The sequence below is a fragment of the Sorex araneus genome, chromosome X (genome assembly GCF_027595985.1).
Source record: "Sorex araneus isolate mSorAra2 chromosome X, mSorAra2.pri, whole genome shotgun sequence".
Lineage (NCBI taxonomy): Eukaryota > Metazoa > Chordata > Mammalia > Eulipotyphla > Soricidae > Sorex > Sorex araneus.
This window is the reverse complement of record NC_073313.1, coordinates 329239664-329265126: the sequence shown is the minus strand read 5'-3', so window position 1 is coordinate 329265126 and position 25463 is coordinate 329239664. Positions and strand designations below refer to the sequence as shown.

Here is a 25463-nt window from a genome sequence, read left to right as displayed (position 1 = left end):
AGACTCTCTGTGAAAACACTTATGATCAAGTTCATGCCCCCAGATATATAGTACTACTTTCGATGAGGAAGGTATTTTTCTTTGTTTTGAGATGACCCACTTTCAGAATGCTAAAAGTCCAGCAAATGGAGATTATTAAATGGTTATTCACATTTGAGACTCAGTAAAAGGAAAGGTGAACAGAGTATGGGGTGTGCTTGGGAAAGCAATTCACTCTACATACATCTAATTCAACATGTTTGATAAGTTCATAATCAAGAACTTTGATAACAGGGATATGTGGAGTATAACAACTTCCCCTTTCTTTTTTTACACCTGATTTTTCCCATCAGGAAGTCATTTCCCTGTTCAGCCTGCCACTGCATGCAAAGGCCACACTTTAATTTGCAGTCCAGAGGGCTGGGGCCAGTGGTCACAATTATATTTTACTTTTCTCTTCTCTCCAATGCGGATTAGTTAAAATGCATCACAGTGACACGGAAATATATGAAGTATCTGCAGAAGTACATAGTGTAAAAAGTGTGAACTGATACAGATTAGGTCACTATGACTAACAGATGGATGAACTGGGGGGCGGGGAATAAACAAACTACACTCACAAAAAGAATTGAGCAATCTTTTAAAAAATGATTTTTTTCATTATTTTCAGTGCTTTCTGGTTACTATAAAGCTTTGCATTTAAAATCCATAGGGATTCCATTTTAAGAGAAAACTGTCCCTAAACAAACAATATTAAGTTGGTGTTTTCATCTGAAACACTGCAGATTAGAGATTACATCCTAACCCTGAGCTGCTGAGGTAGTTTTTCAAATTAAAATATCTTCTGTGGCCTCAACCACTCTCAAGTTGTCCATAGGAAAGAAATAAAGAAGGGAGGGCAACACTTAAGCCGACACATAATTGGAAGTATGTGAAAAATGAAGTGTCAGTTTGGTCAATAAAGGGCAAAGGTCAAGGGGAACTGCAGCCCAAACTCTGTGCGAAATGTGCTCATTAAAGCATCCAATCAGAGCACACCTTCCCACCTATCCCATTATTCATGGGACAGCTGACTGTTTCAAATGCCTGGGTTTGAGCTGTTATTACTTTTCTTCTTCATGTAAAAAGGCGAGCTGGAATATAAATCGTTGCTCAGTCATCTGGAACATAATGTGGCCCTTCCCACCTCCCTCTCGCCTTTCTCCCCAACCCCCTCTCATCCAGTTCTGCCTGCTGGCTTCCCAGGTCTCAAACAACTGCCTTGAGATTTCTTTCAATAATAAATGGAATTGCCTTCTGCCTATAGGTTGCCTGAACTCCTACAAAGCAGACATGAGGTGGGGGGTGGGGGACAGGGGAGGCACTGAAACTATTAATAGATTATTATAAAGAAATAACTGTGATTTTCTATTGTTTTTCTTTTAAAAAGTTTCTCTTCTCCTTTTATTTCAAAAGTGGGAGCAAACATACTATTGTTGATCTGAGTCCTGCACCCCAAGAAAGAAGTTCCAATTCATTTTAGAAGTTACAGCAATCATTAAAGCACTTTAGGTTTGGAATGTTTCACGTCAAATTTCAATCTAGAAATAATACTTTTTTTTCTTTAACCTCACAAAAGAAGCAAAAGAGATGAGCTTTAAGTGGAAAATGTTCTGCAAGAGAAATGTCCTTACTTGTTTTCTATGCTCCGAATCTCAATTCAATAAATCCTTGAATGAGTGAAATGATATAGGTTCTTAATACATAATACAAATTAATCATATCAGTCATCATGCTCCTCTGTAAATATCTCCATCATCATTTTACTTAGCACACAAAACTAGATTCTCAGCAAAGTCTAACCTCCCTGAGTTGGATGATTGTGTTTTATTCCTAGCTCTGTTACCAGAGCATAGAACCAGGCCCAGGGCAGATAGTGGGGAAAGAAACATCAAGTTAGCAACAGAATATCCACAAAATGATACCTTTTCCTATTCTCAGCCACAAGGATGTGGTAGAGTTGGGAGCTGGGTTCTGGAGCAAGACTACATGAGTTCAAGTTCCAGCCCTACTTCAAATATGTGTCTTGGGGATTATCTCCTAGCCTCTCTGAACTTCCATGACCATTCACAGAGTGAGAGATGGGAATACCTACACTGCCTGTTAGCCCCTAAATGTAGCATTTTATTATTTCACTGCGATCTGTTGTAACTCTAAGCCAGAAAGAGAGATGCGTCCTAAACTCAACATGTATGTATTCAATCCTGAGTTGCAGAGCAGCTGCAACAGCCCTTCTGAAAAGGAGGATAACTCTGGTGGGAAAAGGCACAAGACTTGCTTAGTGTTTTTCCTCTATAAACCACACACTTCCTAGAAAAGACCCTGAGATGACCAGCAGGACAGTGCCCTGCAGAGAATAAAGACACATGAAAGAGTTGAGTATCTGTATATATGCTGAGCTTATCTTAGGAGCCTCTGCTTGAGGCCCTGGAAACACTGTCCGAAAGCAGCAACAAAGGCCAGACACAAGTTCTGAGAGCTTTCTCTGACAGCTACTCACTCTTCATATTCCGGAGTGTTAGTTTTTAATCAACTGAAAGGGGAAGAAAGCGAATTGCTGGGACAATATAAGGATTCAATCCAGTATCTTTGGAAAATTCAGGATTGCAGCAACAGTAATGGGCCCCTGACCACATACTGATATTAGACCTTCCTTTCAAATGCCAATTTAAAAGAGCTTCACTATTAAAGGATCAGTTTCTAGCAAGGGGTCTCAAGTGCTAATATGAAATAAGAGCAGATGTCATAAGAAGAGTTGCCATGACAAATAAGTTGAGGTGAGTGTAGATATTAAGTACATAGTGAATAAACATTAATTGTCTGATGAATAATAGTATCTTTGGTTATATTCTTAATTGCACATCTTAGTTATGTTCACTACTGAATGCCAAGATTTGAATTTTGCATTTTTCTTATGCTTGGGTTAACATTTTTGAACTAAAATTATTCCATCAATTGCAAAAAATACCAATGATTTGGCAAATTATCAGACCCTCCCGCAAAAGCCCAAATTCCAAGGACCCATGGAGCTGTTACTTTATTTTTAAATCACACGGTACCGAGAATTTCCTGGTTGACTTGTTTTATTTACTCTTAAAGTCTAAAAGAACAGATCTCAGATGAGACTGAGCTTATTATCTGCCTACATCACGCAGCAGATAGGTCATTTAACAGAGGACAAAGCCTAGGGGACTTCCTTTTCTTCTTTTTTTGTATCACAGGTGCCATAATGAAGTGGCGAAAATTGAAAAGGAATGAGGAAGAAAGAAATGCACTTCAAATAATACAGTAGAGAAAGTTTTAAAATATGTATTACTCCTGTCTGTGGGGGAAACACCTCTTTGGATATGTTCTTGACAGATTGAGTTATTTCTGTCTATTGGGTATGTATAAAGACATATTTATGGATTTATAAATCTTTTGAAGAGGGCTGTTATTTACCCAGTTGACTAAAATGGACTCAAACTGTGTAAATAACTATTTAGGACATGCACTACGGGCCAAATGCTGGCACAGCTTACACATGCCTGCTGCCAGAAAAGGCAGACAGGGAAACATGGAAAAGCCAGTGTACATAGCTAATCTGCAGGCCTCACAAATACCTGGCTCTACAGGTCTCAGGCATGGAAAGGAAAGGTTTTAGAGAGGTCATGGCTAGTATGGAACTGTGCTTAAGTTGTTGCAGCAACATTTCTTGACCTCCTTTTCCATTTAGCCAGGATTCATACAATGCCAGAGGGAAACCACTGGGAAGGACAGGTGACTTGGGGTGTGATTCCTACCACCTGTGATATCAAGCTGGAGCAAGGGAAGGAACTAATGCAGAAAGCTTCTATTTGATCTCACTGGAAGCAATTAACCTTGGATCTTTGGTAGAGGGCTGAGAAAGACGGTATGATGAGAAGAGTATTACACAAATAATAGGATAACTAATTTTAAGTCTGATGCTTCGCTAGAACCTCAACCAGTGGCTCAACTTATTCATAGCTTATTTTTCTAATTTTCCAAAGGGGGGCTAGTCCTACTTTATCTGTGCCCCCTCACTCTAACACACACACACACACACACACACACACACACACACACACACACACACACACACACACACACCATCCAGGATTGTTTAAGAAAAAATTTAACTAACATCATTCAAATTCAAACATGATAATCTACGTAAAATGCTTTTTTAGGGAAAACACTGGATGGTAATTTTTATGAAAATAATAGAAAGAGAAAGAATGCAAGTGGAAAAGTCTAGTAATGTGAAGGATATATTGCTCCTGGTTACAATTAAGTTCATTCCAAAATCGGCTGTTAGAGAAAAGTTGTTGAAGGAAAAAGAAGCATGCAAAATTCTTAATTCCGTGTTATGACATATCAGGGGGTAAAACTGGGATGAAATATTTGCACTCTGAAAGTCTTTTTTATCATATTATGTCTGAGAAAATTTACACACTACAATTTTATATTCAAGTGCATTTCAGCAATTTGTAAGCCTTCAAAGATGCTCCTAAACTACCTGCCTATTCAAAAGATGATGTATCTTTTCAAAAAGCAAGAAACAAAGGAAATAAACAAATAAAGTACTAGGCAAGATGTGACCTCCAGTAGTAATGTTGGACTACAGCTAAGAGAATTTAGATTTCATTTACAACTTTTTGAAAACTCCTGGTGTAGTTGAATTCTGAAAGTAGGGCTTTGTATGGAAAACACTGACACCCCCTTAACTGTAACACCGTAAGCAACAATACCAGAACATGTACACATACTTGAAAGAAAAAAAGCCCCTCGGATTTTATACAGCATATCATTTCCCACTAAAAGTCAAGGGTTACCTGTTTCTGCCTCAGCTCAAAACCAGTTTACTCTTGCAGACTCCATTGTTATAGGATTTAGAGTGGTGATGCAGTCAGCAATTTTTCTTTGAACAATAAAATGTCTCTGACACTTATAATTCTACATGTAGACATGAACACCATCCAAATAGCATACATGTGGCCTAAACAAAAATTTAACTTTCTTATGTTTGTTTTCAAATTACTCTTGTGAAGTTCAATGCACACTTTGCAATTATAATTGGATAGCCCACTTAAAGTAGAAAACAAATATCTTTCGTTATCTAATAGCATGCCAATGAAACAGAGTCATTAAACCAGATTTCAGAGTATGTACCTAAGATGGGCTCATTCAAGTCAATCTCCAGAAAGCCATCATTTTATAGTCTTAGAGAAAATGTTCTTTCAAACTTTGATCACATTAATTGAACACAAAATCTACTGCAGTAGGTCTCATCTCATCAAAAACAGTTCAAGACATCTGAACACACATTTACCACGTGACCCAAGTTTACTTGTAACTTTACTTCCTACTATCTATACTCAGACATGCATATCCACGGATATTCACATACACAGAGGTATGTGCTTTCAAGGTAATACACAAATTAAATTTATTTGATATCCTTCTGTGTCTTTATGATTCCCTGTAGTTTGACTCTGCAATGAAGTTCAAGCACTTAAGAGAATCAGATTGCTAAGTCCAGAAATTTGACTTCAACCCAATGAAGAAAACTCAACCTAAGTTTCTGAAATGCCTTTTAAGCATTTTTTTGTTATTGTTTTTGTATTAACAGGGCTTGAACCCAAGCCTTACACATGAAAGGCAAGTGCTGTACCACTGAGCTATATCCCTTATTCCCCTTATAAGAATTTAAAGGCAGTAAACTTGAAATCTTAATCAATACTTCTTTGTGCTCCCCTATAAAGTAATAATAATAATAATAATATTTTTATTTGTAGAGCCAACTATTCCTAGCATACTATTTGTGCACACTCAAGCTTCTAATCTCCTTCTCTAATCTTCTTCTCAGTCAATTCACTGGTGTATTTTATATAGATGGTCAGGTGATGGACAGTTAGGCAGCTGACATAGCATAAAAGAAAAGGGTTAGGGGAATAAAATAAGACGAATTGACTCTCAAATTATAGATGCTTGCATTCTAGGAAAACTTGTATAAGTAATGACTAAGAAGACATTCCTGATTTTTCAACCCTTAACAATGAAACAAGTAGCAAAACTGAGAATGAGAAAACATCTCCTACCTTGTTCACTGCTATTATCCCCGCTGTGTGATGTGTGGCCACCACTGGAAGGGCCTGGGGTTCCCCCTGAACGGGTTGATGCCGTGTCATCGTGATCTCGATTCCAAGAGGGCTGTGGAGGCACAAATGAGAAATCCAAATAGGGTGGTCTGTTAACACATCAGGTAGGATGCCACAGTGTCATGACAGAGCAGACGAAATCTGGAACAATCTTGTCATCCCTTTATAGACCCCTTCACAAATTATTCCGTCTCAACGAAGACTGAAACACTTGAAATTTACCAGTTATTGCTTGTAAGCAAAAATAATATCAGCGAATACTTGCTCTGTAGGTAATTGCATGCTTTATTACCAAGGCAAACAAAAACATTCTAGGCAAAGGGGGGAAATGCTGCCATTTGATTGTGCGTATATTTTTAACATCGACAAACCCGCTGGCACAACAGTCTGCTACTCTGCACACACAGAATGAGGGTGTTGGTTTCTACCACACTGCAGTCTACAGCAGCCTCTGTTTCAGCCTAGCAAACAAACATGGCAGAGCTTTTAAGACCTCACAATTAGGCCAGGGTCCATAATAGCCAGTATGTGTCAGCTGTTTTCCGGATGGTACATGGCAAATGGACCAAGCTCAGGGACAAAAAAGAAATGGGAATAACAATGCAATTCACATGGACTGTGTACACTCAGCCCCATGCCGAGCCTTCTTGTACTATTGAACAGAAAACAGATGTTGCTTCTTATCACAGGGTGCATTTGAAAGTAACATTCAGATAGGAAAAATTGGCTGTAAATTAAATTCTTGAAGAAAACAATCATGGCAACACTTCTCCCAAATCTCTCTTTATCACCAGAAAAGATTTTAATTAGCTTTTAGGGTTAGCTTTCAAAAACAGTCTTATGAGTCACCCGTCAGCCTGCACAGTAGGAATAAGGCAAAATAGAAAGCTGGTGTTTGGCTACGAAGTGATATTCGTCTACAGGATTATTAGTGAGAAAGCAGGAAGATCTTGTATGTAAAACAAGTATATAATCATTCAAGTCCGGCATCTCATGGTTCACGATTGTGGGGTATTACTAACCCAACATTTTCAATATGGCTCACAAAATCAAAGTTTCCTTTGCCCATTTATTGAAAAGCATTCTCGTATCCCAGAGACGATAAGGAAAGGTTGAGGTGAAAACAGTTTTAAACACCCCAGAGAAGTAAAGATCCCATCTCAGAGGCTTGCTATTCAAAAATCAAAGGAAATGATTCCTTGTGTTGCCTTCCACTTAGTCTATAATCTTGGCCACAGATTAACACAGCCTGAAAAATTAAAGTCACAGAAAGAGACACCACTTGTAGGTTTGACTCAACCATTATGCATATTCTCAAAAACAGTGCTAATTGATCTGCTGATTCTGTGATTGAAAGATATGTGAACTGTGAAAGAAGTGCTTTTGACAAACATGCATTCTGCAGCATACCAGAAGAATGCTGTAAAACGTAATCTGGAACACATGCTCAGAATGCAAACAGTTAATGCATAAATTTTCAGTTGTACAACTGCAGCTCTAAAAGGGGGACTTGTTTATTCAGAGCACTGCAGAAAGAATGGTACAGCACCCAGGGGACAGACAATGCCAGGCACAAAACCCCAGTGCCTCGACATGTAAAAGGATGTTTTTCTATGTGCTACAAATCCCACTTGAAAATATAATTAGAAGGAGAAAATGGCAAACTATTGCATTAACTGTAATTGAACAAAAGACCAGCAAGGCATGTGGGAGGCTGCAGGAACCCGTGGGAGTTTCAGGATGCATGAGATCCTGAGAATGACATCTCCTGGGCACTCTCATTTATTTATGTTGTCCCTCACTACTATTGTTGACTGGTGATCTGACTTGTAATTAATAGAAAAGCTATGATAACAAGCTAAAATACAGAGCAACAGACTAACCTCATCAGAAGCATGTTTGTTAATCTGATTAAGACTAGGACTCCAGAAAGGTGACTTAGAACCAAAGAATTATTCCATGTTATACAGGAAACTGTCCTCCTTTATGCTACATCAGACCTGATATATTCACTATCTTTTAATGAGCTCCACTGATTTATTCAGCTCTGCTCTGCTCCCTCCCCCACTTTTCTACTGTGCAGGATGTAGATTAATTCAATGCTTAATTGTTTAGTAAATTCAATTTTCCACATTCTATTCTGCATAGCTTTAGCTAAGGTTCTTAAATCTTCAGCAGTGAGCCCTGAGCCCAGTGTTTGTGATCTGTGCCTACCTTTTTTCATCACCATTTTTCTTCATCCACCACTTAATTCACCATGAAAAGATTTTCCTTGCTGGAAATTCTGATTCCGCTATGATCTGTGAGGCATTCCAATTCATTGCATTTTCATTGTGTTGGGTCTTAGATACTGGGCTCCTCTTTTCTCACAGCTATCGCCACATTATACAAGCATTCATGCAAGAAATGTTGGATTCCACCTCAGTTTATCCAAATTTTGTGCAACCTATATGTTTAAATTTGTGTGTTCACTAGTGGAGGAGCCAGTATTTTCCACCTAATATCATTCTTCTCACATCCTTACTCTTCTGGAAAGGCCTGTGAATACTGATCGCACTTTTCTGAAACGGAATCTAACTTTTGTGGTCCTCACTTGAATTAGCATTTTGGGTATTAGCATTTCAAGAATGGTGTAGTCATATGAAACTGAACATTAGGAGAAATCCACAAGGTTACCAAAACAGAACAAGAATTATGTTTAGTTCAGTTCATTAAGCATGATTAAAGTCTAAGTATCAGAAATAGCTCATGAACTCTTCCAGTATAAATAAGTACGACAATCCTAATCAAAAAGAACTCCCCCCAAATCTACCAGAGAATCTGTTACAGTAACAGATTGCTGTGACTGCATGTGGTTATACCAAACAACATCATTATTATTTTTAATAAAATATGTGCATACTATTATGTACATATATCTGTGAAGTTGTGAGTTGCTGGGGGCCACTTGTAAAGTAAGGCTGACAGAACAAAATCAATGAAGCACTGCATCAGATGTACAGCAACCCTTAGTCATGATTCTAAATTAAGTCCCAAAGAGGTTTTTTTTCTCAATGTACATGATTTCAGAGTAAGCTATGTCTATGTTGTTGTTTCTTGACACTCTATTAAAATAAGAGGTCCTGATCTAAAGTCCATGACCCTCCTAGGGGATACTTCAGTGGGGCTCAAGTCTTGTTTAAACAATGATTGTGTTTACGTAGACATTTGAAATTTCACCCCTGGGGATAGTGCCCATACCTTTTCATCTTATTCTCAGAGGAATATGCAATTCTTTAAAGATTTGACAACTACCTAGGGAATGTTCACATGCCCAAACAAAACACCAGGGCAAAAAGACCTTAAAGATCATTAGGTGTATAGTCAAACTCAATATTGAGAGTGAATTGTCAAGATCATTATTTCATTTTTCATAAATGGATGCAAATTTTCTTCAAAAAATTTTTTTCGGGCAATATATTACTATATAATATAGTATATGAGCCAATGTAATTGGTTTATACTTTCCATTGTTTTGTCTAATTCTGAGACTGCAAAACACAGTCACTGGTAACATTTGAAGCAAGCTACAATTTTCACCCTATCTCTTCTCTTCCAAAGAGAGAAAGAAATAAATTCTTCCATTTCTTTGTCTCATTTATTAAGAATGCCTCAAAAAGTGTTTTTTTTCTATGACAAGCTAAAACATATGGAATGGTATTTTTCCCCTAAAGGCACCTGCTCTGGCATCTGGTAGTGAGACAGAAGTGATGACCTCTTTGACTACAGATGCCACTAGGGGAAGAAATTTATTTGGATCTTCCCAATCTTGTTCTTCCTGGCTCAACACATGGTGTGGCACATTCTCACACTCAACTAACACTTAGTTGAATTGTTGATTCAACAATTCTACTAAACTGAATTGTTGATGTCCTACCCAGAGCTCAGTAGACCAGCTGCAACTTTCTTTTTTTTAAATTTTTTAAATTTTATTGAATCACCGTGAGATAGTTACAAGCTTTCATGTTTGGGTTACAATCTCACAATGATCAAACACCCATCCCTCCACCAGTGCACATTCCCCACCACCAATATCCCAGGTATACTCCCCCTTTCCCACCCTCCCCCTGCTTCTATGGCAGACAATATTCCCCATACTCTCTCTAATTTGGGGCATTATGGCTCAAGCTGCAACTTTCAAAACCATACTATCCTCCCAATAACACTATCCATGCTATCCAATGGTGACTTTTTTCCTTCTTTCCTCATGAAACTGTTTCACTCTGAGGTACGTTTGGTAGCTTGCCAGGATCTGCTGTGTGGGTGGGATACTCTCGGTAGCTTGACGGACTCTCCGAGAGGGACAGAGAAATCGAACCTGGGTCGGCCATGTGCAAGGCAAATGCCCTACCCACTGTGATATATTTCCATTACCAATATTTAATAATCAGAAAATCTGTGCCACCAGATTTCTTCTTGGGGCTATAGATTTGTTTGTTTGACTACTTTTTGAACCATGTCCATGTAGAGATAACGAACTCACAGAGTAAGTTCAAACCCAAATTCTTCACCTACCACCAAAGTTTTTTGGCATTCTTGTTCAATTCATAATATGTACAATCTCATCTGGTCACTTTCTAAACCTGAAGCTTTTGAAGACTTCATGCTTGCTCCCTTTCACTTTGTTCTATCCCTTTTCTCTACCCAGTTACCAAGTCTTGTTCATTTTTACCTTCAAGGAGTTCTGAGATAAGTCTTTTTATTCTGTCCTACTGATTGCTGATTTTAAGACTTTCAACATTCCTCCAGTTTAAATAATCTAATTCCACTAGAATATAAGCTCCACAAAGAATAGAACCATGGTCAGTTTTACTCAACCTAGTATCCTAAGCACCAAACACAGTACTAAACAGTGGACTAGCACTCAGGAAATATTTGATGAAGAAATGAAAGACTCCCTACAGCCTACAGAATACAATCTAGGGTCATTAGCCTGGTATAAAAAGCCTGGCATAGTCTACCGATAAGAACTATCTCCCTCCTGTTCCTTGTATTCCAATGTTATTTTTGCAGATTCTTTGAGTATGTTCCTCTGTGTCAATGTTCATCCTTCTCAACTACTTAAAATACATTGTTCTGCCCTTCCTGGCCCCAGTCCATTATTACCTCCTACTCACTAATTAAGACATACTTAGATATAACCTCCCCCAGAAATTGTTTCCTCATTCACATACACACACCCTCAGGTGTCCTTCTCCTGAGCAGTTAGAGTACCTTGTGTACACTCCTATAATTTTACTCTCACTGTCTTATGATAACCTGTTTTACCTGTCTAAAATTTTCACTATGACTGTTTGGACGTCCTGGACCTTATCTTGCTCATCCTTATCTCTTCCATTTCAGGGAAATGTCTGTACCACATGAGACATAAATTCTTAGTAAGTCCACAGCTATGATGCTTTGGAGCTTTGCACATGCAAAACATGTAGTCTACCACTAGACCTATCTCCCCAGTTCCACAAATATATTTTTGAATTAATAAATTAATAACAAATTATACAGAGAATCTCTTTTAAGTTATAATCTCATATTGTAATCTGTACTAAATATCATGAAATTGCGCTGGAGAAATAGTACAGCAGTTAAGGCACTTTTCTTTGCATGCAGCCAACCTGAGTTCTATCTCTAGCACCCCATAATGTTACCTGAGCACCACCAGGATTGATCCCTGAATATATACCCAGGAGTAAGCCCCATGCATTGCTGGGTGTGGCCCCCAAACCAAAAATAAATGAAACTATAAATATCAACACAAAAATGACTTGTAAAAATTTTAAAATACATGCACTTGTATCCACACAAATAGACAATGCTATAAAAATTAATACTTGCTGTAGAACACCATTAAAAAAGAAAAGAAGCCAGTCATATTCCAGTTTGAAATTTAACTTAGACAATCCATTACTTCCCTAACCCGATGTTTCAATCTGTAAATTGGGATAAAAAACACTTCTCTGGAGATATAACAAAAGCAAATTACAAAATATTAAATAAGTACTGAATAAATGTCAGTCCCCATAGTGTTTAATGTACTCGCATCACCTGAACTTGTCAATGTTGGCATATCTACATACAGGTGTATTCAGTTATATATCTTCTGGAAAGAACCGTTAACCCAAGTCAGTTTTGTGAAGAGCATGATATACCTTGGGCAACCTTCCAGCTGGTGTGTGCTCAGGGAATACAAACTGATCTTATTTTTACCTTCAAATAACATAAAAAAATTTTTAGGTAGTTTTCTCTTTCCCCTCCTATTTTAAGTTAAATTTGACAACTAATATTTAAAAGGTACCCCACAGTATAAAAAAGTCTGATATATCTCTTACTTAACCATTCATCATCTCAGTATACTTGAATGTTTCTAAACCAAAAGCAGAGGATTTGTTCTTCGAAATTTCTAACCTAGTGGTCCCCTGCAAAAAAGGTGCAAAACTGACAGTCATGACTCTAAAGTGGTCAGCTAGCAGTTCTGCAGAAGCTGATGAAGTGCAGTGTTCAAAATCTGAAGTTAGTATACACCTATTAATGGGTACTTTTTTCTTTGCAGATGCTCATTTACCCTCTCAAGCCACCAGGGTGTCTTTAATATGTGATCTCTAGTGGCCTGATCTCTAGCTGGCTCACCTCCAAAGTGAACAATCCAGTCTCTCCAGATCAGGGGTTACCAATTCATGTGAGATATATGCCATTTATACACGTTGCTTCCATGTCCACTAGCTCACATGCCCGTGCGCTGGTGCATACGTGCATACACACACCTGAGCAATCCCAAGCCACACAGTGAATGGACCTCTGACTGCCACCATCCTACAATAACCAAGGTAGCTGATTCATATTAGTGCCCCTCCCTTTGACTCTTGACCTCTGTTCCAACAGTGCCTCTTAGGATACTTAAAGCCAGGCAATTCAGGGGCTGGAGATTTAGCACAGAGGTTCAGGAACATGCCTTGAATCCCACCAATGCAGGTTTGAATCCCTGGGACCACATATAGTCTTGCAAGCACAGCCAGAAACCACTCCTGAGCACGGAGCCAGGAATAGTCCCAAACACCGTTAGGTAGAGCCAAACACCCTCTATTCCACCTCTCAAAATCATGTAATACAGCAGAACTGAGATTCCTTATACCCTGCTCAAACTGATAATACCATTTAAAGGGCGGGAGGCAATGAAAAAGAAACCCATGCACAGAACTGAGGACAGGAGAGTCCAGGTACTGTGATGAGAAGAAATAAATATCTATCCGGTGTGATTTAGTTGGAGAAATGGGAGGTACTGGCTCTACTTTTAATTTATAAGTATTCAAAGTCTGGTATCCTGAAGCTCCTATTTGAAGTGTTTGATGGTGCCCATTTGCAACAACTTAATAACAAAAATGTACGCTAAAATCAATCAGCTGCTCAACCATCCAAGAGCACCTACCATTTGCTAGAGCCCTAGGTAAAGCCAAATCTTTGAAAAACATGGTCCCTGAGACTATATATACTCAACTTCAAATTCTGGTAATACAGAAAAATAATGTAAAATTATTTCTACAGATTATTTTAAAATCTGACAGTCATTAAACAAAATTCATTTAATCATAAGTAGTCTAGGCAGCATGTTCTGTTTTGACACAGTAGAATTGACTTTTGCCTTTTAATGTTTGTGAGTACCTAAACTCACATACAGTGACAACAGCAGACATATGTGCTTCAGACTTAAGGGGGTCATGTGAAAATGCTCATGTAATGGTCTGGAGGTAACACCTATTCAAAGCCCACATTGTCCTGCTGATCAGGCCAGGGCTGACCAGGGTAGATAGCAGCCTTGGAAGTAGCCTACATGTGCCTTCCACAGGGAAGCCAACTTTCAAAAATGTTATCGTCTCTCATATGCCTTCGGACTTTCTCCATCCTCTCTCCTCTTTTGCTCATTTCCTTCCTGGTCCCTCCTCCCACTCTCTTACCATTGCCAAGTCTGTAGGCTTCTAGGGATTTTCTTGAGCCCCTTATGGATCCCATGGTAAAATTTACTTATTGTCCCACTTAATAGAGCCTGAAGGGCAATTTTGGTGCCTTAAGGCTGATGGTAACTTAGTGGTGAGACCATGGAAATCCAGCATCCATTCAGAATCTGTAACTCTCACAGACCCACCAGACTTTCTCTTCTCACAGTTCCAGCCCCACCATGCTTTCCTTTATGCACTTTCAATCTACAATTACACCCTGGTGGCGATAAAATAATCCCTGGGTTATGGTGTCCACTACATTGGTGTCAATCAGTATCTTTATCCACAACATGAATGAGATAACCCAGAAGCACATATGGTATATAAGTAATTTTAGTATAATCATATGTATCTGATTTAAATACATGGTATATAAATTCCTCTCGGAGAGCCCAGCAAGCTACTGAGAGTATCCTGCCCGCACGGCAGAGTCTGGCAAGCTACCGGTGGCGTATTCGGTATGCCCAAAACAGTAATAACAAGTGTTACAATGGAGCTGTTACTGGTGCCCGCTTGAGCAAATTTGATGAACAACGGGAGGACAGTGCTACAGTGACAGTATATAAATGTGTTTTTAATAAATCCTAAATTCTATTCTAAATACATATGTATACACATACATACATATTCAACTATATATACCTGATCGTGTGATGGTAGTGATAGGGGTAGCTTGTGAAGGCAGAGACAGCATCTGGTAAATTGAGTTCTCTATTTCCCAGCAATCACGTACCACAAATAAAACCTACAAAACTGATAATTTTTCAAACATTGAATCCTCTATCTCTGTGTAATGAGGCATGTAGAGAGGAGGAGAATTTTTGTGCTTTTTTTGCCTTTGGTAAAAATTCTCCAAGGAGTAATTTCATCTTTAAATGAGAAGTTTTGTATCAGGTGATTGTTGAAGCTCCCTGAATCACTGAAGCCTGGGGTTCTGACACGGGGGTGGAGGTCTGTAGTGCACACTAATGCACACACAGTGGCATTGGCCGGCATGTGCATCAGAAGGTAGTCAAGAGAAGGTGAGAAAAGCTCATTATGTTTTTAAATACATCGCAATAAAACTGAATGCAGCTTTATAGGCAGATGCATTTTAAAACCTACTAGGCGTCAATATTCTACCTCCTCTCCACAGACTGTCAGGCCTGCCTCTCTTGACAATACCCAAGGGTTGCTTGTTGCCAGCAATAAGGGCAATGACCTTTGGAAGTTCAGACTCAGCACTATAGGTCACGTTCTCAGTGTTCCTTACAACCTGACTTTTCCACAGCCTGATATCTGTTAGGTCTCAATTCTCTTACTCTCAGGTCATTAGTAAGTAGCAGAGTTGAATTAATTCATCCATGAAATTGAAAATTAATCCATGACAATACAAAGTAAAAAAGTCTACAGGTATTAATCCTAACCCCCCAAATAGTCCAAAAGGTTTCTTGATTAAAAATCCACACAGCACTTACATGTTCTCTAATTTTTCTCCACTGGAAACAATGTCCAAACGATCCTGTGGTGACTCCACAATGGTTAGAAAAGAATAGAGATTCCTAGGTGGGGTAGCTCTATCCGAACAAATTACATGGGGAAAATAATAATAATAGTAATAATAATAATAATTAGAATCAATGAGAAACTTCTAGGAAGAGCTGACAGTTTTCTCAAAATCGCAAAAATTGGAAGGTATGTGAGTAATTTAGAAATATTTCAAGAGCATTGAGTGTTCAAATTCTAGTAAGCAGTTTTTTATGGAGAAAAAAACTAGGAACAGAGATAAGATAAAACCTCACTGCACAGAATCTTAGCAAATGCACTTAAGTATATTGTGATAACTTTTCCTTACCCTGGCAATTGTATTATGGCTGTCATGCACTTAATAAAAACAAACTCCTATATTAAATTATTCTAATGACTGTGCTTCTATGTCTGCAAACATACCTGTAAACTATACATGAGTAATTTCAAAGATTTTTAAAAAAACACATGCACTGGTGCCACCATATTTCCAAATATTTGAAATTAAGTATTTCAAACTATATTCTTTAGTTCTCTTCTGATAATTTTCTAATGAAATTTAGACTATTTTCTATTATTTCTATGTAGGAGTAGCAGAAGACTCTTCAAGTTCTATGCCAGTATACCTGGTGTTATAAAAATCCCTTTATAAGATAGCTTGCTTCCCAATGTTTTATTTTACATTTGTAAAATCAAATATTAAGTGCTCCTCATTCTGAAAACAAATTAAGATAAAACAAACTCAAAGTGTCTTATAAAAAACAACTTTAAACCACAACATTTTCTAGGCAGCCATCCTAGCAAAAGAACATCTGACGGCACAGAAAACATTGTATTCTAGTACAAGCAGCTAGTAAGATTCTGCAAGCAACTGGGCCTTAGCCATGAATCATTTGCACACACACACACACACACAAAAAGTTGGGAAAAGTACTTTGCACAAGGCCTTCACATGACTGTTATTGGCAGTTTAACCTATGTGTGAATCTGTAATGATTCACTGTACTATCTTAGCAACACATCTGAATGTCCAGTCCCTTTTTACAAGATGATGAAATCAAAATTATAGTGGCCCTCATAATAAACAAGATTTAAACAAGAGTTTTCTTAAACTCTATGATTATAAAACAGTCTATAAAATGGCACTGTTTTAACATCTCCCCAGGATTTCCTCCCCAAATCTAAATCCCTATGCGAAGGTAGACTAGAAGTAAGAAAGAGAAATAGTGGGGTTAGAGTGATAGTATAACTGGTAGGGCATTTGCCTTGTACTTGGTTGACCTGAGTTCCATTCCCGCACCCCACTTAGTCCCCTAGCCTTGTCAGGAGGGATCCCTTCGTGCAGAGTCAGGAGCAACCCCAGAGTACTTCTGGTTGTAGCCTAAACACAAAACAACAAAAGAAAAAATATTGTTCCAGACTCTTTAGTTGGGGTTTATTAATCTAAAAGTTTTGCATTCATTCTTATTTAGCTCTAAGGAAAACTCAATTAAGTTATTTCTGTTATCATCCTCATGGTTCAGATAAAGAAATAAAAGCTCCTGGGATTTAAATGACATACTCTCTGGCAGCAGTGTCTATATTCAAACACTAGTGCTCTCATGCTAAATTGTCTCTGTGTTGGCAGGTCAACTGTCAGCCTAAGAGACCCTAAGTTATAACCAGCACACTTCACTTTCAGACATACTTGCTCATTGTCAAGAAATTTTCTCTCTCCTTCTAAACTCTCAAACTAGAAAATTCAGAATTTTGATGTGAGAAGGAAAGCAATTCAGCCAATATGTAGTTTTGTATTCTTTTACCTTCTAGCATTATACATTAGGTAAAAGAAATCTGGAAATTTGCATGTACCACTGGTTCCTACTCACAATTCGCAATAGGGTATTTTCTAACTTCTTCGTGGTTTCTTAAGAAGCACTTCCAGCTCTTTATATTTTCAATCAAATTTTATGTTCGAAGAAATCTGTCATTCCTCAAGGATTTCCGTATCATTAAGCTCCCTCACAGTGTTAAATTTGAAGATGGAAAGAATATTCCCTGGCCTTCATTATTTTTCTTGAGTAAAACTATCAGAGAGACATTTTTTCAAAGCATCTTGAAATTTAATTTTAGTTGCTGATTCTAGAACGGTCAAGTTCTCTCTGTTTCAACGCATTTAACTGAGAGGTCAAGCAAAGCAACTGTGAATTCCAGGAGGAGGGTGAGTTGCATTGTTGGGGCACTTTTTCAGGAATTCTAGTTAATCAGAATGCCATTCTTCAGCCATACTCAGGGCTATTATTCTTGAGACTATTCATACTACTTTAACAGTTACAGAGTATTTGGAGTATTAGAAGTATATGATAAGTGGAGAAAAAACCCATAATTGATTTATTAATGTTTTCTTCTTCTTCTTTTCTATTGGCATGTTCTTTACAGGCCCTCAATAAATATTAAACACTCACACAACTCACTATTAGGGTGGCAAGCAAATCTTTAGAATGTCGAAACAGTAGAGTGAAGAACAATGCATCTAATTGAAATGGTAGGGTAATTTGGAAAATAAAATTGAGTTGCTACAAATTCCAAATTCCAGAATAAAAATGTTTATATTAACTCAAAGCAGACTGCTACTAGATTTAAGTAATTATTAGGATGAGAAATACTTAAACACCAATAATGCACTTGAGATGCACAGAGCAAGTATAGCCTGCATGCCTTTATTATTCGATGCATGAAAATGCTGGACACAATAAACCTAATATTTTTCTCAGTGATTCTGTTATTGAAGACAGTTTACAAAACCCTCAAATATTTTGAAACAGATCATGGCAGCAAGTATATAATCAGTGTTTACAATTTCATGATCAATATTCTTCAGAAAATTTTAAACACATTAGGGACAAAGAAGCATTCAGAGAGAAAATAGGGAGTTAAATGATTCTGCTCATCGATATGATTTCTCTTTCAACTATATTAATTTATTACCAAGATAATTTCAAAATGTAAAAATCTCCCTTCTTTCTGGCAGAAACTAGAGCCACAAAAACAAAAAATTAAAATGAAAATGAAAAAATGCATCTGCATCTGGAGTCATAAAATACAAACAGCTAACAACTGAGATTTTTATCTGTACATTGAGAATAATCCTTATTATCTACTTAGGGTTATGCCACATTGGGCAAAGATGCCACCCCTATCTTGCAAGATAAACCCCATATGCTCTCTAGAGTTATCACATATTTCCCATAAATAATGTATACAATAGACTGTAAATAAATAATACATTTATCTGAACTGCTCAAGAGTGAAGGGCAAGGGGGTTACTCATGAGACTGAGTGTCCTATGAATGAACAATTTCACATAAAAGTAATGTTTAGCTGGAGCCAGAGAGATAGTATAGTGGGTAAGGAGCTTGTCTTGCATGTGGCCAACTTCAGGGTTGGATCCCCAGAATCCCATATGGTCCCCTGAGCTAGGCCAGCAATGATTCCTAAGTGCAGAGCCAAGAGTAACTCCTGAGCATCATTGGGTGTGGTCCAAAAATAAATCACCAAACAAAAAAGTAATGCTCAGTGATAAGTTATCTCAAAGTTTTTTACACTAAAATATTTTTGAGTGAGACGGGTGGGGGATGGGAGTGGTAAAGCAGTTCCTAATATGACAGAAACTTTCAGGTATTTTCTCCAATTAAACCCCAAATGCCCTGTTTAATTCTATGGTTTTAAGGTTTTGGCAATCATATATTGCCAATAACCTCTGACCCGTTTGCTATACTTTTTTAAAAAATTTTCTCCCTCTACACTGCTGGTTTATATGAGCAATTAAATAACTAGATTTAATATGTTGCACATAAATTTTTATCCTATAAAACACTTTTTACCTTCCATGTAAATAACTACAATAAATTTAAATAAAGGATACATAAAATAACTCCAGAAAGAGTTTTCAGTATTATTTTGCTTGCTAGAATTTTACATATAAAACTGTTGGTCTCCACTACTAAATTATTATCCCTCCTTTGAAGCCCTAAAGACTCACAGACCATTTTTACTTATAAACAGCTTTACATATATCTTTAAGATTTCAGATACTGTAAAGCATTTTCATTGAAATAAAGTTTTCAAATCACTAGAATATCATCTCTGAATAATAGAAAACATTATAGGTCATAATAATTATAGTTTGTCTATCAAATTAAGTTAATGTTCAAGAACAAATCCAAATAGTTAAGGAAACATTAAGAGAAGTTTTATTGCTCTAGAAATTTTTATTCATTCAGATTTTGATATTTGTAAGAGACATAAACCTTATAAGTTTAGTATTAAAAAAAAACCTGGGTTTATATCAAATTGCTTCATTCATTGTCATTTTGATGACTATGTTGATTTCATTATAAACTTCATTTTCCAGAGTTACATAAAGTCATAAACACACTTCATTTTAAAGAGTTTCTATGGGACATAATGCGAATGCAAATGCAGAATAAAATGCAAATCATGGAGGTCTGGGACTACATATGGACTATCAGTTAAGAATACAGTCACTGAAAACAAACATTTAGCCCTTCAGAGGAAGAACACAAAGGGGCTGATATGAATCTTTGTATTGCGTATTCATAGGCCTAGAAAAGGCAAATAAGAGCTGCAGTTTTCAGTTTTTCACCTAATTGTACAGCACAGGTTGGGAATGTCTGATGATTCTGGTCCCTATTCATTCCTATTCTGAAGTGAGTAACATTTTTCATCATTGCAGGAAAATAAACCCACTCGTAGTAAGTGGGTTTATTAAAGGTCTTTTACCCAGGTAGGGTAAAGAGAGCTAGTAAATAAATACATCCTAGGGGCTGGAGTGATAGCACAGTGAGTAAGGCATTTGCCTTGCACACAGCCAACCCGGGTTCGATTCCCAGCATCCCATATGGTCCCCTGAGAACCGCCAGGAGTTGCTCCTGATTGCAGAGCCAGGAGTAACCCCTGTGCATTGGCAGGTGTGACCCAAAAAGCCAAAAACAAAAAAAAAGTAAATAAATGCATTCTAGTTTAAATATGGGAAAGAATTATCAGGAAAAAAAATAGAACTATAGTTTCACCTTGCTAAATAATAATCAACAGATTATTATCTAATCAACAGAGTGGATATGTACAACTTGTGAATAATAAACAAAGTACTATGTTGTGTGATAAATTATAAGAAAAAAATCTACAGAAGTGAGAATTCATCAGTATCAATTAAGCTAGTCTATGCTGTCCAGTGCTTATTCTGATTTCACCCAAAATGTTAATTATTTGCTATCTTATTACCCAACTAAAATTCTAGAGTTTGTATTATATCAAAATAAAAATTAGCAAGACTATAAAATATTTCTTAAATATGTCAATCACATAAAAAGTTTTCATCACTTAAAATGTACCTATTAAACTTAGTAGTCACAGCTTTTCTGTTCTGTGGGGGAAATATGATTTCATTTATTTTTTTAAAGAAGTACATATAACATTTGCACTCACCTCCTGATTATAAATCCTGTTAATTGTAAACAGAACTAGGGGAACTATCAAGGGAAGAACAGTTGGAAAAATGCATTTTTGAAGCTTATAAATAAAATTTAAAATTTAATTTTGTAGTAAACATATTCTCCATTAGTTGATGCCATACATAATGGTGCATGTGTCATGGAAAAGCCATCATATATATTACACAATTAATGACTTAGCTGTTTCTAAATTGTATATAAACTTATGACACCAACAAACAACAGGTGTATATTTCAATAAATGTAGAAATAAACTATTTATGATAGTGTTCTAGTTAGCTTAAGGAAGTCTCTACCAAGAAGTTCAGAAATATAAAATAAATTCAAAAGAATTTTACTTTCATATTTTCCTTTAATAAGAACATATTTCCTAGATTAAGAAATACTATTTGGCAAAAGAGTGTTCAGAGCGAGTCTAGTAAAGTGTTGCAAATTGCTTTAATTCTGCACACATGAATGCATTAAATTGATTGAAATTGAATTCTAGTGACAAATATTTAAATGAATGTATTCTCGCTTATTTCACATGGTATTCCTTATACCATTTATTAAAATGTCAAGTTTATAAGTGTGGGAAATCTAGCAACTGCCCTAAGTAGGTAGAATTCCTGGAGTGCTGACTTAAGATTCCAAAAAGCTTTCCCAAATTCCTATAATCCTGAAATCAAGGCACATTAAATTATGGATGAGTGAGGAAGTCCTTTTATCTTTTATACTGAACATACACATGCATCTGCTTGAATTTTTATCAAAAATGCTTTTAGATATGTAAGATATGTGGTACTGACTCACAGATACTAAAGATAGTAAAATGCCCAAACTTTCACTGGATCCCAGAAGTCAACTCTTCAAATTATGGTCAAAATTTAAATTGGGAGACTAAGGTTTAAGTTTCAGAGTTTGAAACTTCAAAAATGTATTTTATCCTTTTGTTCCTAGCTGCATAAGAACAGCAAACCTTACATGATTTATAGTTGTTTTGTTTTACTTGGGATTTTGAAAATCTTTAAGTCTGGCAGCCAGTTACACTGCCGCATACGTTATATTTTTATTTCTTTACTTGTAAAAGAATGCTTTCCCATAATTTTCATATCATTTAACATACTTAATTATCTTTTTGCACTTAGGAGATATGGAAAATCTGTTTCAATTTTAATATAAATTCAAGTGCTACTTCGATACAAATGTGACAGATATCATAATAAAAAAAAGGGAAGCCATGTAAAATGCTACAGTTGCAAACATTTAAGACAGTGTAACAAAAATGACTGAGAATGGTATCAGTTTACGATCCTTCAACTATTTCCCTGACAGTGAAGTCAAATAATGTTGAATTATAGACGTTCTTAGGGGAAGTCCTATTTCATTTTTTGATTATTTCCCTGCTCGTCCCTATAGGAATCTGGCTGTATGCCGACTTTCCTTTAAAAGTTTCTGTATACATACTTGGGCTGTGTTTGATGATTAAATAATCATTTATTAAAACTTTAGCATTTCACATTTGTTTGACATATTTACGTTTCATGAGAAAATATTGTTGTTGTAATGTGAAAGCATACCATCACCAATATGAAAATACTTCATTTGAATTCATGTTGACAGTATTTTCATTTATGACAAGTGTCTTAATCTAAGTTGTTATGCATTCTTCACAGTTTCTCTAACTCCACCTGCCAAAGAAGGTAAGCTAGTTTCGTAACAGCAGGGCCCCCTGATAATATTTAGCCAATCTGCTTAACCTTAATAAACCTAAATTTCTATTGTAGGAGCACAAATAGTCTCTTTTTTAAGAGTATGCAGCTTAACTGCACAATTTTTCTAGCTTTACTACAAAATTTTCTTTCCATCACCCAGCAACAGCTGTGTTTTAAACCTTTCGGACTATGACAAGCATTTTAACATTTAAACATACTAATGTTTGAAAACATAATGATTAAAAATGTGTTTATTTTCAAAGTTGGGCAATTATGATATTTCAAATACTTTTTTGAAAGCTTGTCTGACATTATAATGCATTTTTTTCTCTCTCTTCCTTCTACTCTTTACGCTTCTCCGTGTTTTCTAATAAGTCTCTAAGTTCGGTCTAATAGTAACAGGACATACAGTCACTTGATATTTTCAAATCAGGAGCCATGCAGTCATTCTGATGTGAGAGGCATTGCTATTTGACTGACCTATTTCCACCAAACTGGTGAAATCGCTGAACAATAGTTACTGTTATGGGACATTACTTTGTACAACAGTTGCATTAGTATCATTGCTTTCCATTAACCATGGAACTTGCACTGGGGACTTTCAGGAAAAGAGCCTGAGATACAGGTGCTGAGAGGAGTTCAGGAGGCCCCATGAAAGAGGGGGAAACCTTTCTTTGGTGGCATGACCATTCAGACTTTGAGACATTTAACAATGTGAGTGATCCCAATCCATCCGCATAGATGCCGTATTTTTATTTTTTCAAAAATGATTTTTATCATGTTTCTATTAAGAATCAATATATCTGCACTCTGAAGTTCATACATATATACAGACTGAAATCCAATCAGAAGCTAACAATAAAGGCACACCTGGTAAACAACTTTTATATTCAAAGGATACTAAGCAATAAAGCCTAGAATGAAAATCCCAATTAGCCAATGTAGTGACAAGCAGTCAACACCTTATTATTTAATCATTAAGAAGAATCTTGCCATAATTTCCCCTTGACATATTATTTAAAAAAAAAAGAAGAGAAGAAGAAGAATTAAGAGCACAGCACAGAACCCACAACAACAATCGAAAATAAAGTTTGATGATTTTAAGACCCTATTGCTTACAAGATCTGTGGACTGAAAGGGATCCGGATTAATGGAACCCAATAAACTATTTACTATTTATATGAGATGCATCCATGGTAAGCAGTGAGAGGAAAACTACCTGATAAAAGATTTTGTTTCCTCCATCTCCTGTTTTGTATTCAGTTTTCCTATCAGAAGAAAATTAATTGCCTGCGATTCTAGTATTAGTAAATATCTTTTGGTCCCATACAGTTTTCACCCCTAAAGCTGTAGGGACAATTTATCAAGGGCATTAGTCACTTCCTTGTCCATCCTGTCACACCTACCCAAAAGAGAAAGCCTCAACTCCCCAGGACGCGTCCCCACCCAACTTTGGGAGGGGGCAGAAGACCTCTTCAGTCAAGTACTAGTTCCCTTTTAAGAACTGTGACTTAGTTCTGCTTCAGAATCGACATTCCGAACTTTTCAAATAAAACACTTGCCACTGACCGACCCACTTGGGATTCCGGGGCCCGCAGCCGGTGCTCTCCCGCGGCCGTCCCTCTCTCTCCCGCACTCCCGGAGGAGCTCACCCGCACTTGGCATTTAACCTGCCTGACGAAAGCTGCTTTCCGGTTCCATCTCTTCGAGCCACGTTACCAGCCCCCACCTTCCCCAGATGTCACAGTCAGATCTGGATTAACATGCAACAGGGCGCCCCTTGCAGCCCGCCAGCCCTCACCCCAAAGCTGTTAAATGCAGATTCAGCTGAGGACCCCCCGGGGAGCGCTGCTGAACAAAAGTGTCATCCAAAGGGACTGATTCTGTGCCTCCCGCCACTGGTGGAAGGAAGAACCGGGAGGTGGCCCTTTGGGCCCTGGAGTCTTAGCTCCTCTCTCAATTCTCTCCACCAGCTCTTGGAGCGGAAAATGTTTCAGATTCAAGGTGAGCCCCGGACAGCTATGGGAAAGAGGTCTTCGTTCGACCACCGGTTATTCCTACCCGCTACGTGGCGCCCCCAACGAGTCCCCCTGGGCCCCCCAGGCACGCCCACCGCCTCCCCGTCGGACCCGCGTCCTCCGCCGCGACCAATCAGGCTTTATCCTTTACTCGACACCTGGCCCCGTAATCCCTCTCGGTGCCAGTTCCGAGTGGCAGCCGGGCATCACCCTGGGCAGCGGCCGAGAAGCTCCCAGCGCCCCTCGCCACCCCAACTCCCGAGACCCGGAGAGCAACTGGCCGGGCGCGCAGCCGTCGGGAGAGGGCGCCCGGGAGGCCTGCTTGGGTCGATGAGAGGTGGCTCTCGGGCCTGGAACCCCTCCTAGTTTCCAGGACAGGGAGTTTACCGGCGGGGGGGGGGGCGGTGGGGGAGGTGGGGGGAGGGCTTAGGGGGTGGGGACCCGGACATTGTCAAGGGCCTGGGTGTAGGGGTGAGAAGGGATTTTGGCTTCTCCTGGCGTCTTAACCTGATTTAATATATATATA

The 25463-nt window shown here is 37.8% G+C and overlaps 1 protein-coding gene across 2 annotated transcripts in view; it reads right to left on the bottom strand.

Annotated features, from left to right (window-relative positions):
• MEIS1 (Meis homeobox 1) overlaps window positions 1-25463 on the bottom strand; it is a 143143-nt gene that overhangs the window by 106588 nt on the left and 11092 nt on the right. For both annotated transcript variants that reach the window (XM_055122745.1, XM_055122746.1), the window contains exon 7: window positions 6120-6231. In XM_055122745.1, coding sequence (XP_054978720.1) covers window positions 6120-6231 — 112 coding nt within the window. The remainder of the gene's footprint in view (window positions 1-6119; window positions 6232-25463) is intronic.